At 36.5% G+C, this 14,770-nt stretch overlaps 1 protein-coding gene across 1 annotated transcript in view; it reads left to right on the top strand.

Moving 5' to 3' along the window:
- Positions 1–3,791: 3,791 nt before the first annotated feature.
- LOC150103726 (peroxiredoxin-6-like) overlaps positions 3,792–14,770 on the top strand; it is a 68,984-nt gene continuing 58,005 nt past the window's right edge. Inside the window, exon 1 of the mRNA XM_090396513.1 lies at positions 3,792–4,008. Coding sequence (XP_090252639.1) covers positions 3,923–4,008 — 86 coding nt within the window. The 5' untranslated portion in view covers positions 3,792–3,922. The remainder of the gene's footprint in view (positions 4,009–14,770) is intronic.

The following is a 14,770-nucleotide window of genomic DNA, read 5'->3' as shown; positions in this document are numbered from 1 at the left end:
CTTCCCATAATCATTCTTCCTTTTGCTAGCTGCATAACAGAAAAATCCTCTGGGATTTTTCTTATCCTGTTTCGCATGTCTCCTCACATACTCTAATTTCGTGTTTCCTTGTTGCTCTTCTTGCCTGCACCTTATAGATTTCATGCAACTGTTTGCATCTTCGAAGTTTATATTTTCTCCATAATCTTCTCTTCTTCTGCAATTTCTGTTTAATTTCCCTATTCATCCATTTAACATCTATTTTGTTAATCTTTTTTTGATTTAGGCACACAGTCTGTTATTGACCTCATCAAATACTTCTTAACTATGACCCACTTGATATTAATTTCTTTTCCTTCAAGTTATTTTTCCCATAGAACTCCTTCAAGTTATTTTCTGCGTTTTCCATAATCTCCTGCCCTATAGTTCCACATGTGCCCTTTTACTTATAGATTCCTCACCATGCATTCACACCTCTCAGTTCAGGACTTCATGATCACTGTCACCAACTAGTGGCAATGTTGATATGTTGTTAATAATTACATTATCCGACGTTATCACTAAATCCAGTACATTTTGCCCGTGGGTTCCTTCCATCACCAACTGTATGAGATATTGATCGCTTAAGAATTCAAGAAATCTTTTTCCTTTCTGCCATAAGCTATTTCTTCTTCCCAATTTATATTTCGAAAATTGAAATCTCCCATTAATATAACACTTTTTTTTTTTACTAGCTAAACTAATTTGCCTACATTTCTTTCTCATCTCGTTCATCTCGTTACAACCCTATCTCAGGTGTGTAACACACCCCGACTAATTTCTTCTCTCTCTCTAGTAACACTTATTTCACACCAGAGACTTTCAAAATCACTCTCATTTTTACCCCCTACTTCCGCAGACCTACATGGACACAACTCATTTGCTATCATCAGTAATATACCTCACCTTTTTGATAATTTCTGTCTTCTCTAAAAATACTGCATCCGTCAACTTCAATGCCAATCAAGATATCATTTTCGGTCAACCACGTTTTTGATATTCCTATTATCTGAGGCTGGACTGTAATAACCAATGCTATAAACTCTTCTGACGTATTCCTTATACTTCTTGCATTGGTATATAAACAAAGGAGGGTATTTTTATGCTTTACCATTGACGCTTCATTTTTTCCCGCCTCCCTATTACTGTTATTTCTGACAGCCATTCTCCTTCCTTTCCATTCTAATAATTCTCGTTTCCCTGATCTAACACCCAAATATTTTCATTAAACAGTAACTTCTGTAAACGTTTTCTCCTATAGTCATTTAAATGCTGACCATCATCAGCATATAATTCCTTTCTTCCATCAAACTCTTCCCATATATCTACATATCCCATCCCTCTTTTCCCACACATCCTAGCTACCATTTCATTCATCAGCACTGCCCTTCTTCTCAATTCTCGACTATCATATCTGGGCAGGTCGCTGACTATCCTAGCACTCTTACTGTTAATTTGAGGGAGATGTCTCCAACATCTCCCTCAAATCCCTTGCCACACGATTTACGATGCTTCCCAAATCATTAGTCCCACCCATTAAAATCATTTCATCTACACTCTCATATCACTTTATAGCTCTAGTCACACACTCTAATGTAGCTCCCGGCCAACATTCTTTAAAGACATCTCCGGTTTTTACTCTACGAATCATCGCATCTCCTGGTATTATCTTCTTAACTTTTCATTCCACCTTTTTCCTCCCCTCTCTATCCATCTCTACCAAATTCATTCTTTCCATTCCAGTTTCCAAGGATCTCTTATCCAACCTCCGCTCTTCACTCATACCAGAATCATTCTCATTTTAATGCACATTTTGCCTTATATCTCCATGTATCATCTCTTCAATAAGTTTACATTTCTCACATATACAAATCCTCTATAACCTCATACCACATGTTTTTTAAAGCTTGAGGCATACATCAAACAAAAATAACATCTAACATTATTTTTGAACATCATACCATATCCTTAACTACTGGTGGAAGGGGAAAAATGAGATGTACTGACAGTTACTCCGTTAATCAAATTTTTCGCACGTCCACTAAAGTCCTTTAAATTGCCCGACGTTGTTTCGGTAATCTCATTTGCCCGAATATGGTAAGAAACAAAAATTCCACATATTTTATGTAATTTATTAACAGTTTCATTAAGATAAGCATATTAAAGAGCAGACAGAAAATCTGAATACTTTTAATAATAATCGATTTTCAAATGTAATATTAATTAGAAACGTAGATCGGTCGACGTGTTATTTGAAGAATGAAGCATGTATTGCTGCATAAGGTCTTATTGGCATAAATTACGTCTGATAAAGATCATTAATGCCAGTAAATATTATAAAGACGTATGAAGAGACTTTTTGCTGGTGGTACTATGTGATCTTATCACCAGTATTCTTATAAAAAGATCATCACCTAGATGAGGCAGGCGAGTTAATTTAACCACGCTACCGGCCAAGACGTCTATAGACGTCAAAGTTATCATGGATGCGAAGTGCATATTAAAATTGTAATACCACTGACATTACATTGAAATATATGATGGATACGAAGCGTATGAGGATGCGTATTTGATCCAGAATGGTCGGTATGTTCTGACAAAACGTGCAGAGAGGCCATTTTTGTCATTCGTTCTATACTCAATGCCTCTCTGATGTCCTTTTTTTATGGATCTCAAATCTTTTTAGTATCTATTTTTGAAATCGTACTGATTGATTTTTCAGATATAACTATTTTACTTAGAACACATTTAATAGTCATTTTGAAGAAATTCCAAATGACTATTCAATTTTCCTATTCTAATTATTTTCTTAGTATGATTCTTTATGGTTGTGGTAATTCCCAATATCTGCTCGGGTTGATGAAAGGGAATGGAATGAAGATATCATTCCACATGATTTGGCTTCTATAAACTACTAATGATATTCCTCAGCATTCTGTTTTATTTAATTTTATATTTTTCACTCCTTAGAATATCTATTAGAGTTTTGAGGAATAAACACCAATTCCTTTCCCTACCTTCATAAGCTGAAAATCTTACGCATGTGTAAATTGTAAGATTGCTTTACAAATTATATTGTTCTATCATTTCTCTTCTCTATCCATTACTTAAATTTGAAGACCACTTTCCCTCTGTAGTCCTTGAATGTGCAAAATAATTTCATATGACATATATCATTTTGGCTTCCCTCAGCTGATGTTTTCAATAGTCCCTCCTTTCCTCTCAGCCTAGATAACCATATCCAAGCGCAGGATAAAATATTTGGTATTATCAAAAGCTTACAGTGAAAATTAACTTCTTTACTCCTATCAATTAGTATACTCTTCAACATTGCAATTTTCTGATGTAATGCCACTACATTAGCGATATTTCCCCTGAACTTTAATCACTATTATCTACTGCTACTGATATTCGTTGCCATTCCCCCCCCCCAAATTGTTCAGATAATCTATCTATATTGAAAATGTGTTTTATTATCTTTCCATTTACCAAGAAACAATACATTTAGCTTTCCGCTTTACTTATTATAACTGACTGAGGCTACACATAGACCAGCTACAGTTGATAAGCATTATGGTGATAATGCTTATCAACTGTCCCTACTATTTTACCGAGGATGGTTGAAATATTACTTCCAATAAGAGAATAAAAGCTGTTAGCTTATTTATTTATTTATTTACATAACATATTCGTATTTTATGAAATACTAGAATTGTTGAGTTTTACTTAACTCAAGCACTCCAGCGAAGTCAAATTGTATCATTGGTCTTTAGTGAACAGTGTCTTATGGAAAGCACGTGAATTGTGTAGTGACAGATTTTGCGAAGTTACTTTGAATTATATTGTTTAATTTTGTTTGTGATTGTTCACATTAGTTTCTCTTTGATATTCTTTATTAATCAATATGGTTAATCTGGGTGATCTGTTTCCCAATTTTACAGTAGATACGTCTGTTGGTCGTATTGAATTTCACAAGTGGTTGGGAGAATCGTATGTAGCTGTCCTTTCTTTAAATAGTTTCAGTATTATTTATCGACAATTTTAAATACAGAAATTTGTTAAAATTTTATATTATACTAAATTCATGATTATCATTGCAATGCAAACAGTTTAACGTTATACAGTATTAGATTTTCCACTTAGTTGGACCACGTTATTAGTTTCAGTGAGAAAGGAAATAATTTCGTACGCGCAATTAATCAATTACCGGCAGTCATTTTCGACAGGAAGTTCCTTACCAGAATGATAACTTGGGTATGTTTTGGTTTATGGTTTTTTGGCGCAAGCCATAGCAAAGGTTACTGCAATGCATGTACAAAAACCAAACCAAGCAATGCAGTGTGTGTATATATATATATATATATATATTATTATTATTATTATTACCATTATTACTCCAAGACCTCATGGAGTCAAAGACTCATCTGGGAGGTCCTTTCATCACACATACAGCTCATCATACCGTGCCTTGAACATATTCAAACGCCTTGCAGACACCACACTCTCAGGCAAGGCATTCCAATCATTCACAACTCTGCACGAAAAAAACCTGCCTCTCACTCCTCTACTCACACCCTCTTTATACAGTTTCCAGGGATGACCTCTGGTTCTCCCCCGATCTCCCACTATTTTCTGTAGAACCACTCCACCATTGATCCTATAACAACCCATAAAAATTAATTTTTTGTAGAAGGATAAAAACATGCAATCTGTCTGAGTCTGATAACATCTGCCTGATTGTATATGGCTTGGCTACATAGCTAAAAATTTCATTCCTCTCTTGTGTAAAGTGCACTCCACCAGAATGTGACAAATAGTAAGATACATATTGCATTTTTCACACATTGGAGGATCATCAGTCTTCAATAAATAAGAATGTGTAAGATAACTGTGACCTATGCAGAGCCCAGCAAGAACAACTGTCTCTCTTCTCTTTCTACATTGACTAGAATGCCAGTGCTTAATTTCAGGCTTAATGTCATATAATTTGTTTGTTAATGTAACTGCCACGATGACTGCATCAAGCAATTAGCTTTGATCTTATAAACTCTGTAGTCTGTACATGGCATTGCCAAACAGTATGTGGAGAAAGTATGAGCTGATCTAGTAGCTGCATCTGCTATCTCATTTCCCTTAATTCCAATGTGGCTGGGAATCCAGCACAACTGAACATCAAAATTAAGGGTTTTCATTTTGTATAACAGGTGTAATATCTCCTACAGCACTGGTTATGGATTATACATAGGAGAGGAAATAGCTTATAAAAAAACTAAGTGAGTTTATAAATTACACACTTTTAATAGCAGTCTTCTTTTTATATGCACAGGTGCAATTCTGCTGTATAATTACTGCAGTTAGGTGGAACCTGGTTGGAGATAGTAATGCTAGGAAATACAGCCAAATAGGTATCAGTTCTTCAGCCATCAGTATAGATATGCAAGAAACCAAATTGGGTTGCCATGACCATATGCATTAGACAATTGCAGGTAGACAGATGATGTAGTATGAGACTTCTGTAGTTCATCATCCATCCTGCAATCTCTCACTTTGTGAGAGATTGCAGGATGGAGTGCAATCCTGCCATGGAGGAATGCTTTTATGCTTGTTGTAAGCAATGTCAAGATTAATGCCAACGGCTTGCATAGTCACTTTAACATACATACCAGAAGAGCATATGGTGTCTGATGTGCATGATTTTGAGCTTCCCAATGCAGAGAAGAAAAGACTACTCCATGTATTATTATCTGGAAGAGACTTTATCTGTGTGTTCAGGCTTAAGTTCTGTGAACAATTCATGTTGGAGGTTTAATGGAATATTATCAGCACTGAAATTTAAACAAAACTAAAATTTTAATACTTCCAATATTTCGTCTCTGTCATAGAGACATCTTCAGGGATTACAAAAAAACTTTTTGTAACACACACAAAAATAATACAATAGTGAGTGAAACTAAAGCCCTATCTAGGAGGTGCACCCTCTATGGACATTTGCAGGTGGCCTAGGATGTAAAGAGGGATCTCTGATAATTAATGCTTTCCAAATTTTGGGAAGTTTAATGCAACCGTATTTGTTTAAATTTGGTTGATTCCGGAGTGCAGATGCAGATTCAAAGAATAGTCTTTCTTTTTTGAATTTACTATGGTGGAGCATGGTAGTTTTTTTCCATGAGATCCTGTGGGTTGTATCCAAAACATGGTCTGCAAGGCCAGATGACCATAATCATGATTGCAGATGTATTGCCTGAAATGTATGGGCAGATACATTCACAAATTCTCCCACCACCACCCCTCTCATCAATATGGCATTATTAACTCTTACCAAGAGAGCCCACAATCTTTGTTTCAGTGAAACTGCCCTTTCAACCGAACTCAAACACATACACAACACCTTCCTTTCCAATGGCTACAGTGACTACAGAATTAAAAAAATAATCAAGTCCTTCCCCATTCCCCGACCATCTCTTCAGAAATGCCATCACCATACCTTACATCCGTGGTACATCAAAAAAAAAATAACCAGATCATTAAAAATGTACAACCTCCATACAGCTTTTAAGCCCCACCTTAAACTTGCTACCCTTATCTGTTCCACCAAAGACCAGCTCCCTCCTCTCTCAGTGCCTAGAGTATATAGAGTACCTTGTGCCTGTAAACTGGCTTACTTCGGACAGACAGGTAGATCAGCACCCATCCAGTTAGAAGAACACAAGTCATATATCTGCAATCATGATTATGGTCAATCTGGCCTTGCAGACCATGTTTTGGATACAACCCACAGAATCTCCTGGAAAAAAAAAAACACTATGCGCCACCATAGTAAATTCAAAAAAGAAAAATTATTCTTTGAATCTGCATCTGCACTCAGGAATCAACTGAATTTAAACAAATACAGTTGCATTAAACTTCCCAAAATTTGGGAAACATTAATTATCAGAGATCCCTCTTTACATCCTAGGCCACCTGTAAATGCCCATAGAGGGTGCATCACCTAGATAGGGCTTTAGTTTCACTCACTATTGTATTATTTTTGTGTGTGTGTGTGTTGTTAAAAAAAGTTTTTTAGTAATCTCTGAAGATGTCTCTGTGACAGAGACGAAAGATTGGAAGTATTAAAATTAGTTTTAATCCTTTCTCAGTGCTGATAATATTCCATTAAACCTCCAACAAGAAGAGACTTTATCTTTAGGGCATAATTAAGAGAACTGTTTCCATCTAAGTGATAGAGCTGGTTCATTTGTTGCAGCAAATAACTATCCGATAACTCTCCGAATATACTCTGATGATGGATGGGATCCAACTATTGCAGGTTATTCTGTCTTGCAGAACCATAGACTTCAGACCCATAATCCAGCTCAGAATGTGTAAGTGCATGATGGTGAGAGACTTACTGCAACACCATTGACCTTGCAGGCAAGCAAGGTCAATGGCCATTTATCCTGGCTGGGCCATCCAAGACCATATCTTTTTGTTGATGCAGCGGCCAAAGTAGTTCAAGATACCAAGATCCTTTTTCTGAATGTCCATGGGATCCAACACCCTGCTGCCATGCAGCAGGGTGTTGGATCTCAGTGATGGTGGTCTGGAAAAAAGGATATTAAAAAAGACTCAGGAGAAGTAGAGCAAAGAATATGGGAAGAATGAAAAGGGACAGCATCATCACTGAGAGGTTCCCTGCACCATGAACAGGTGCCCAACAAGGAGGGTTAGAATAAGTTGTTTCACTTTTATGAGATCTGTATGATAATATGAGAAATTCACAGCAAAGTTATGTTAATGTTATGCACTAATAAGGGTGGAAGATGTATTCAATTCATATTCATTATACATTTTTTTCAGTATACAGTATCATCATCAAATTCCTGACATGTACCCTGAAGGGATGTACAGGATATTATGATAGTACTAAATGAAGAACTTACATCATTACTAACTTCCTATCAACAATTTTCCTCCAAAACAATCCGTTATCTGTCAAGACTTCAACATTATCAGATCTTATATTTCTGTCTTTGAAGGCATTTTTTATTGTATCAGTCCACCTATATCTTGGTATTCCAAGATATAGGTCTTCCTGTGGGTCTTTTTCCTTCCAGCCTGGCAGAGAACACTTGTTTTGCTAATCTTTCCTCTTCCATTTCCTGTTTAAGTGACCATACCATCTGAGATTAGTTCTGCTAACAGATTCCTGAATGTTGACAATATCAAGTTTATAAATTATATGTTACGTTTAATCCTTTATCCAAGTGTAGGCAAACAAAGTTTGAACCTGAGGTATCTTCAGGACTGTGGCAACTCGTGGTAAAGGTGGACAAAGCTTCACATCACTTGCCTTAGTATCCCTAATGCAAAGCACATCTCCTTGTGGGCATGTATAATGCTCTGCATTATGGGAAGGGTTACTACTCAGACTGGTTAAGACATTTATTGAGGTCTCTTCAGTGGGAGCCAGACAAAGAGGTGATACCAAGGTTGAAGTAATGCAGAAGTCATCTTTACTTATACGAGTTGCCAAAAGGTGTGACATCACACCTTATTATTAAATTACTCTGGATTAGAGAAAGATGTTGGAAGTTTTTTCTCACTTGGTTAGACTATAAGGGTAGACTATATTGCCATTGATGCCATCTGTTCATGCTCCTAATCTTTCTCAGGACTCTCATATCTATGGTCTCCAGTGTTTGGTCAAGTGTTTTATTTCTAACCTACCATACCAGCTTTATTAATTCTGTTGTCTGTTTCCATACTTAATGTACCATCTTCACTAAAAATCATGTCTAAGTAGCTGAAATGTTTTACTTGTTCTATAGGTTTAGGTTCACCATTCACAATGAAGTTGATATTTTCGGTGTTTCTGCCTATTTTTAATTGTCGTTGTCTTGTTATTCTTGCTGATTTTCATACCATATCTATTACAACAGTTATTCAATTTAGTCAGGGAATCTTGCAGACTTGTACCGGATTTATTTAGAAGTATAACATCAGCCACATAAAGCAAAGAGCTGACATTGACATCTCCAGTTTTGATATCAGGTTTAATACTACTTTCTTTCATAATGTGATCCATATATTATTATTATGCCAAGACCTCATGGAGTCAAAGACTTGTCTGGGAGGTCCTTTCATCACACACACACACACACATCATACCATGTCTTAAACACACTCAAACTCCTTGCAGACACCACACTCTCAGGCAAGGCATTCCAATCATTCAGAACTCTGCACAAAAAAAACCTGCCACTCGCACCCTCTTTATAGTTTCCAGGGATGACCTCTGGTTCTCCCCTGATCTCCTACTATTCTTTGTAGAACTTCTCCACCATTGATCCTATAACAACCCCTTACCAACTTGTAGGTCTCTATCATATCTCCCCTCTTCCTCCTATCCACCAGACTCTGCAAATTACATCTTCTCAATCTTTCCTCATACTCGACATTCCAGAGGTCAGAAACTACCTTAGTCAGTCGCCTTTGGACCCTTTTCAACATCTCTTCATTCTTCTGAAAACCCGGTGACCAAATCTGAGCACAATAGCCCATGTGTGGCCTAATCAAAGCCTTATACAACGGAACAAGACTCTCCCTACTTCTACACGTTAGTGTCCTCCGCATCATTCCCAGAAGTCTTTGTGTTGTCTTCACAATTTTGGTAATGTGTCCCCTAAATTTTAGATCCACTATCACCACCAGATCTCTTATTTCCTCTACCTCCAACAATATATTCTCACTAAGCATAAATTCTGCATCCCATCTTTGTTTTCCAAATTTTAAAACCTTACATTTTGCAACATTGAACTCGCATCCCCATTTCCGTGCCCAATCACTCAATTTATTCAAGTCTTCTTGTAAGGCCACACCATCTGCACTACTCTTTATGGTTTGTCCCAACTTTGCATCATCTGCAAACAACTGAATATCTCCATCCAAATCTTTGCCTAATATACAAGTTAAACACTAATGGCCCTAAAACAGACCCCTGAGGCACTCCACTAGTGACTTTCCTTTTCCTGGATATCGCACCCCCATACACAACTTGTTGATACCTATCAGATAGCCAGTCTCCAATCCAATGCACCAATCTAATATCCAACCCTATCTGCTCTAGTTTGACTGTCAACTTATATTGAGGTACTTTATCAAAAGCCTTTGCGAAATCCAAGTATATTACTGTGTATCCTTCTTCTCTGTCCAAGGAAGCAGTCAATTTATTGTAATAAATAAGTAGATTACTAAAACAATCCCTTTAGCAAATCCATGCTGTCCATCAAAGATAATACCATTATTGTCAACCCAACTCTGGATCCTAGTTCTCATAAGCTTCTCCAACAACACCTGACACACAGATAGGCCTATAGTTTGATGCTTGAGTTCAATCACCTCCTTTATGAAGTGGCACAATCTTGTCCTTCCACTCCTTAGTAACTTGACCAAGTGCAAGACTCATATTAAAAAAATATGTCAAGGCAGGTGTCAACTCCCTGGCACATTCCTTCAGAATATGCGGCGATATATTATCAAGTCCCGCAGCCTTATTTACATCTAGTTTACTCAATTACCCAAACACCTCTTGCTCATTTACAGTCACTCTCCTCCCCATCATCAACTGCTCTCAATCTCTCCATGAAGTCATATTCGCAAGATTGAAAGAACTTTATGAACTGCTCATTAAGTATCTCCACCACATTCTGCAACAGCTGTCTTTATACCATTTGCTCCAATCAATGTCATCCTTCCATAATCATTCTTTCTTTTAGATAATCAATAACAGAGGGGATAACGTACATCCTTGTTTGTCACCATTAACATTAAACCATCTTCCTGTACTTCCTTCAATTCTCACTGCTGACTTACAACTCAAATAAATAGAGACTAAGTATTGCTTGATATAATGCCCCACCAACACCATGTCATATGCCATTTGCAGGTCTGCAAAATTTAAATATAAATCTTTATTGTATTCCCATGATTTCTCAACTATTTGTTGTAAAGTGAAAATCTGATCCTGACAGCCTCTATTTTGTGTGAATCCAGCTTGTTCTTCACCAAGCTTCCCTCCCATAATCCTTCTCGACCATTTCTCAAGTATACGTGCATAAATCTTACCAGGAACTCAGTAGAGAAATATCGTATATTGGTACTATGAGATATCTCCTCCAATCATGTGGAATTTGTCACTCTATCCAAGCTTTGAACTATGCAGTGCAGCCACTGCAACACTTTTATACCTCCATACTTGAGCATTTCTTGTGGAATATCATCTACTCCTGCTGACTTTCCACATTTCATGCTTTTGACGGCTTTTTCTATTTGAACTATGGATATGTATTCTTGATTGCATGCCTGGTCAATGTTTTTTTTTACCACTGTGCTGTCACTGATTGTTTCAGTTAGCAAGTTTTTGAAGTAACTACTCCATACATTAAGGATGTTAAATCTTGAATAGATGGAATTTTAGAAATATAATTCCTATTGTTAAGATTTAACAAGTATCAAAAATCCTGCTAAAATACTTGTCTGTTAATTAGAGAAATTGAGTGTAAATGAAATAAAGTTAATATCTTTTCCTTTAAATTTTGAATATTGTATTATCAAGTGTTTTGTATGAGAAACATAGAAATTGTATGTGGTGAATTATGCATAAGTATATCAAGGTCAAGCTAAAGTTCCAGACAAAATAAGAGGATTAATTCGTGACCTGAGATTAACACGAATGCAAAGGTCAACGTTGCGTAGGGGTTTCCCATCGAATGCAAAGACAAGCAACAGTATCGGGTGCAGAGTATCGAGGTGCCGAGTGGACGATGACGTAAGAGCGGGAAGGTCATCGGAGCCATATATATAGAAGTTTACGTGCCGAAAAGGACTTTTTTCCTGTTGTTTCCAGAGAGTCGGGAGTGGGGTGTCCGAGTGCAGTTATGTGGTCAAATAGAATTCCGAGGTGAGATTTAGGACTGCGTAATGAGGTCAATGTAACCCAAGGAGATTATGCAGAAATATGAGGTCAGACAACGGCAGCTGAACTTCGCAAGGATCGTAGGCAATGAATCGTGACCGTATTCCCAGACCTACATACAAGAAGCAAAGGCCAGAGGAACGTAGCAGCAAAAGAAACTCATCTAGGAAGAAACTGATGTGAAATTACAAGTCACAGGAATTCGAAAGATGTTTGCAAGTAAACGCCAGAGAGATCCCGACTTCACTACCAAATAAGAACTTTCCATTTTGTCTAGTAGGAAGAAAATTAGTAAATTTTGTGACAGTAAATGAAAATTAACTGGAATTATACTTTATATAGTATTGCAGGACTTTAGGAACTATACCATTAGATGAGATCAATTACTCTGTGCTAGAGAACATAGGTAAGTTATAGAGTGTAATTCTAGAATCTGATGTTAATAGATAATTACTGAACCTGAGTTTTATGTGATGATAATCTAACACAAGCTAATTTTTAAGGGGGTGAGTTTCTAGGCACGTGGTCCCTGAAAAGTTCAAGATTAGTTAAGGGACATGAGTGTATTTATTATATCGAGTTGCTTAATAGACCCTATACACTAGACTCAGTTGAATCTATTGAATGACAATTGTATATCTCTTTTACTTAGTAATGAATAAATTCTATTTTTTTCCCGGTGTGTATGTACTTACAGTGTGTATGTATATTTCAAGTCACAATCTGCCGCTACTAATTCCTTTCAGCTCTCTTTTCTCTACTTCTCAGCTTTTTCAACAGCCTCCAAAATATTTTGCCACCTTCCTGATATTTATTTTGTATATTCTTGCCAAAGTCTTCCCGTGACTTTTGTTTGGCTAGTTTACACAGTGTTTAGCTTTCTAACGGTTGTCTCTGTATTCTCTAAGAGCACAAGCTAACTTATTTGAATATATATATATATATATATATACTGCTCCCATTCATGTGCTGTCCTATCTAGGAGTTGATAAAAATTCCTAATTCAGTTATAACTGTAGGATGTATATCTCTGCAACAAGTCTTAAGTGTTGAACCAAATGAAATAATTGTTGTGACATTTGGTTTTGAAAATAATGAAGACTAAAATTGTGAAAATGAGCAATCATACACAGACACAAGTGGATTTGACATTAGTGATTTATAGAATAGTTTACACATTTTTGCTATTTAGGCATATTTTTGAGTGAAGATGAGTAAATTAAATATGGATGGAGACTGAATAAATAAGGACAAAATAACATGTGAACACAAGGATAAGGATGAATAAAGTATTACTTAATAATGAGATATTTCAAGCTGAAAATTACAGATCAGTGGATTATTTAAATTAGTAAGAGCTGTTGTTAAGGTATACATATTTTGCTCGAATTGCTCCCCCCCCCCCCCCGCTGCATCTGTGATTTGTCTAAAATCCACAAAATGGTGCATACCTCTTCATCTACATGTGGATTCCATAGATTCTACTTATCACATGGGTACATTTTTAGTCCGTCTATTAACATTCCAAATTTAAAAGTCCCATTCTTTCATTGAAAAAAAAAAAAAAAAAAAACTTCAGATTTCCTAGATAAGGTGAAAATTTTATTCCCTTCACCTGAATTATATGGCATCATTATTAAAGTAGTATTTTCAAGAAGGCTGGATGAAATCTTGTGGATCCTAATGGATTGGATCTTGTGGAACTATTATGCTAAGTCTTGAAATTTGGGATCCGCCATTAGACAGCTGGAAGAGGAGGAAGATCTCTTTTGTCACCTCACGAGAGATCTTGAGGTGACAGTTGTTTGAAATTTGAAGCTTAAGGGACATATCAAAGGTAGCAAAGGTGACCTGGAAGTATTGCTGTAATACTGAGAAGGTAGTGAGATTCAGGGCATTGATAGAGATAGAAGAGTGGTGATTCTTTTGTATAAAGCCCTGACCAGATCACATCTGAATTGTGTTCAGATCTGATCACCCAGATTTGAACAAATTAACATTGAGATGGTGCAGAGACAGATAAAAATGATATCAGGATTATGCAGTGGATATGAGGATAAACTGAGGTCATATGGACTGTAGTTGGGTAGATGGAAGACAGATGATATGATTAAGACATTTAAACTGTTGAGAGGTAGATCAAGGATGACACTAGAGAGATCTTTGTATGGTAGGAGAAAAAAAAATGGTGAGAAAGGCATCAAAAACCATCCCTGGAAGTTGCAGATGGACCTGGTGATCAAGAGGCTAAGAAGTGTTTTTTGCATGGAAGGTGGTTGGACCACAGAGTAGTGCCTTGCCTAATAAGGTAGTGAGATCATGAATGGTGATAAAGTTTAAGGAGTGGTATGATAGCCTCTTGTGATGAGTCCCATGACTATGGAAGTCCTGAGTAATAATAAACACTCAGTAGGAAAATTTCTCTCAGAGGACTTTTCCTACTGAGTTTTAGGTGAGATTTATGTTAGTGCAATCTACTTGAAGAGACTAAGAAATATTGTGGAGAAGAATAAGTTTGATTCAGACTAAATAGTGGTAGGGTGGTTGAGATTTTTACTTTAAGCCAAATATCAAGAAATCTTGGGAATATAATCAGCATCGCCTATATTTAAGTTTTGTAGATCTGGACAAGGCATATGATAATATGCCAAGAGAAAAGTATTTCATAACTCTGCAGTTATATGGTACAAGTGGGACATTATACAGAATGAAGATCACAAATTTTGTTTCTGAAATCCATTGTTTCTAAACCACAAATACTTAGATAACTTAAAAGTAGAATAACCAATCCACTCAATT

This window comes from Typopeltis vanoorti, chromosome 8 (assembly GCF_054136105.1).
Source record: "Typopeltis vanoorti isolate ZY-2024b chromosome 8, IOZ_Tvanoo_1.0, whole genome shotgun sequence".
NCBI classification, from domain to species: Eukaryota; Metazoa; Arthropoda; class Arachnida; order Uropygi; family Thelyphonidae; genus Typopeltis; species Typopeltis vanoorti.
This window is presented reverse-complemented; position numbering and strand designations above follow the sequence as displayed.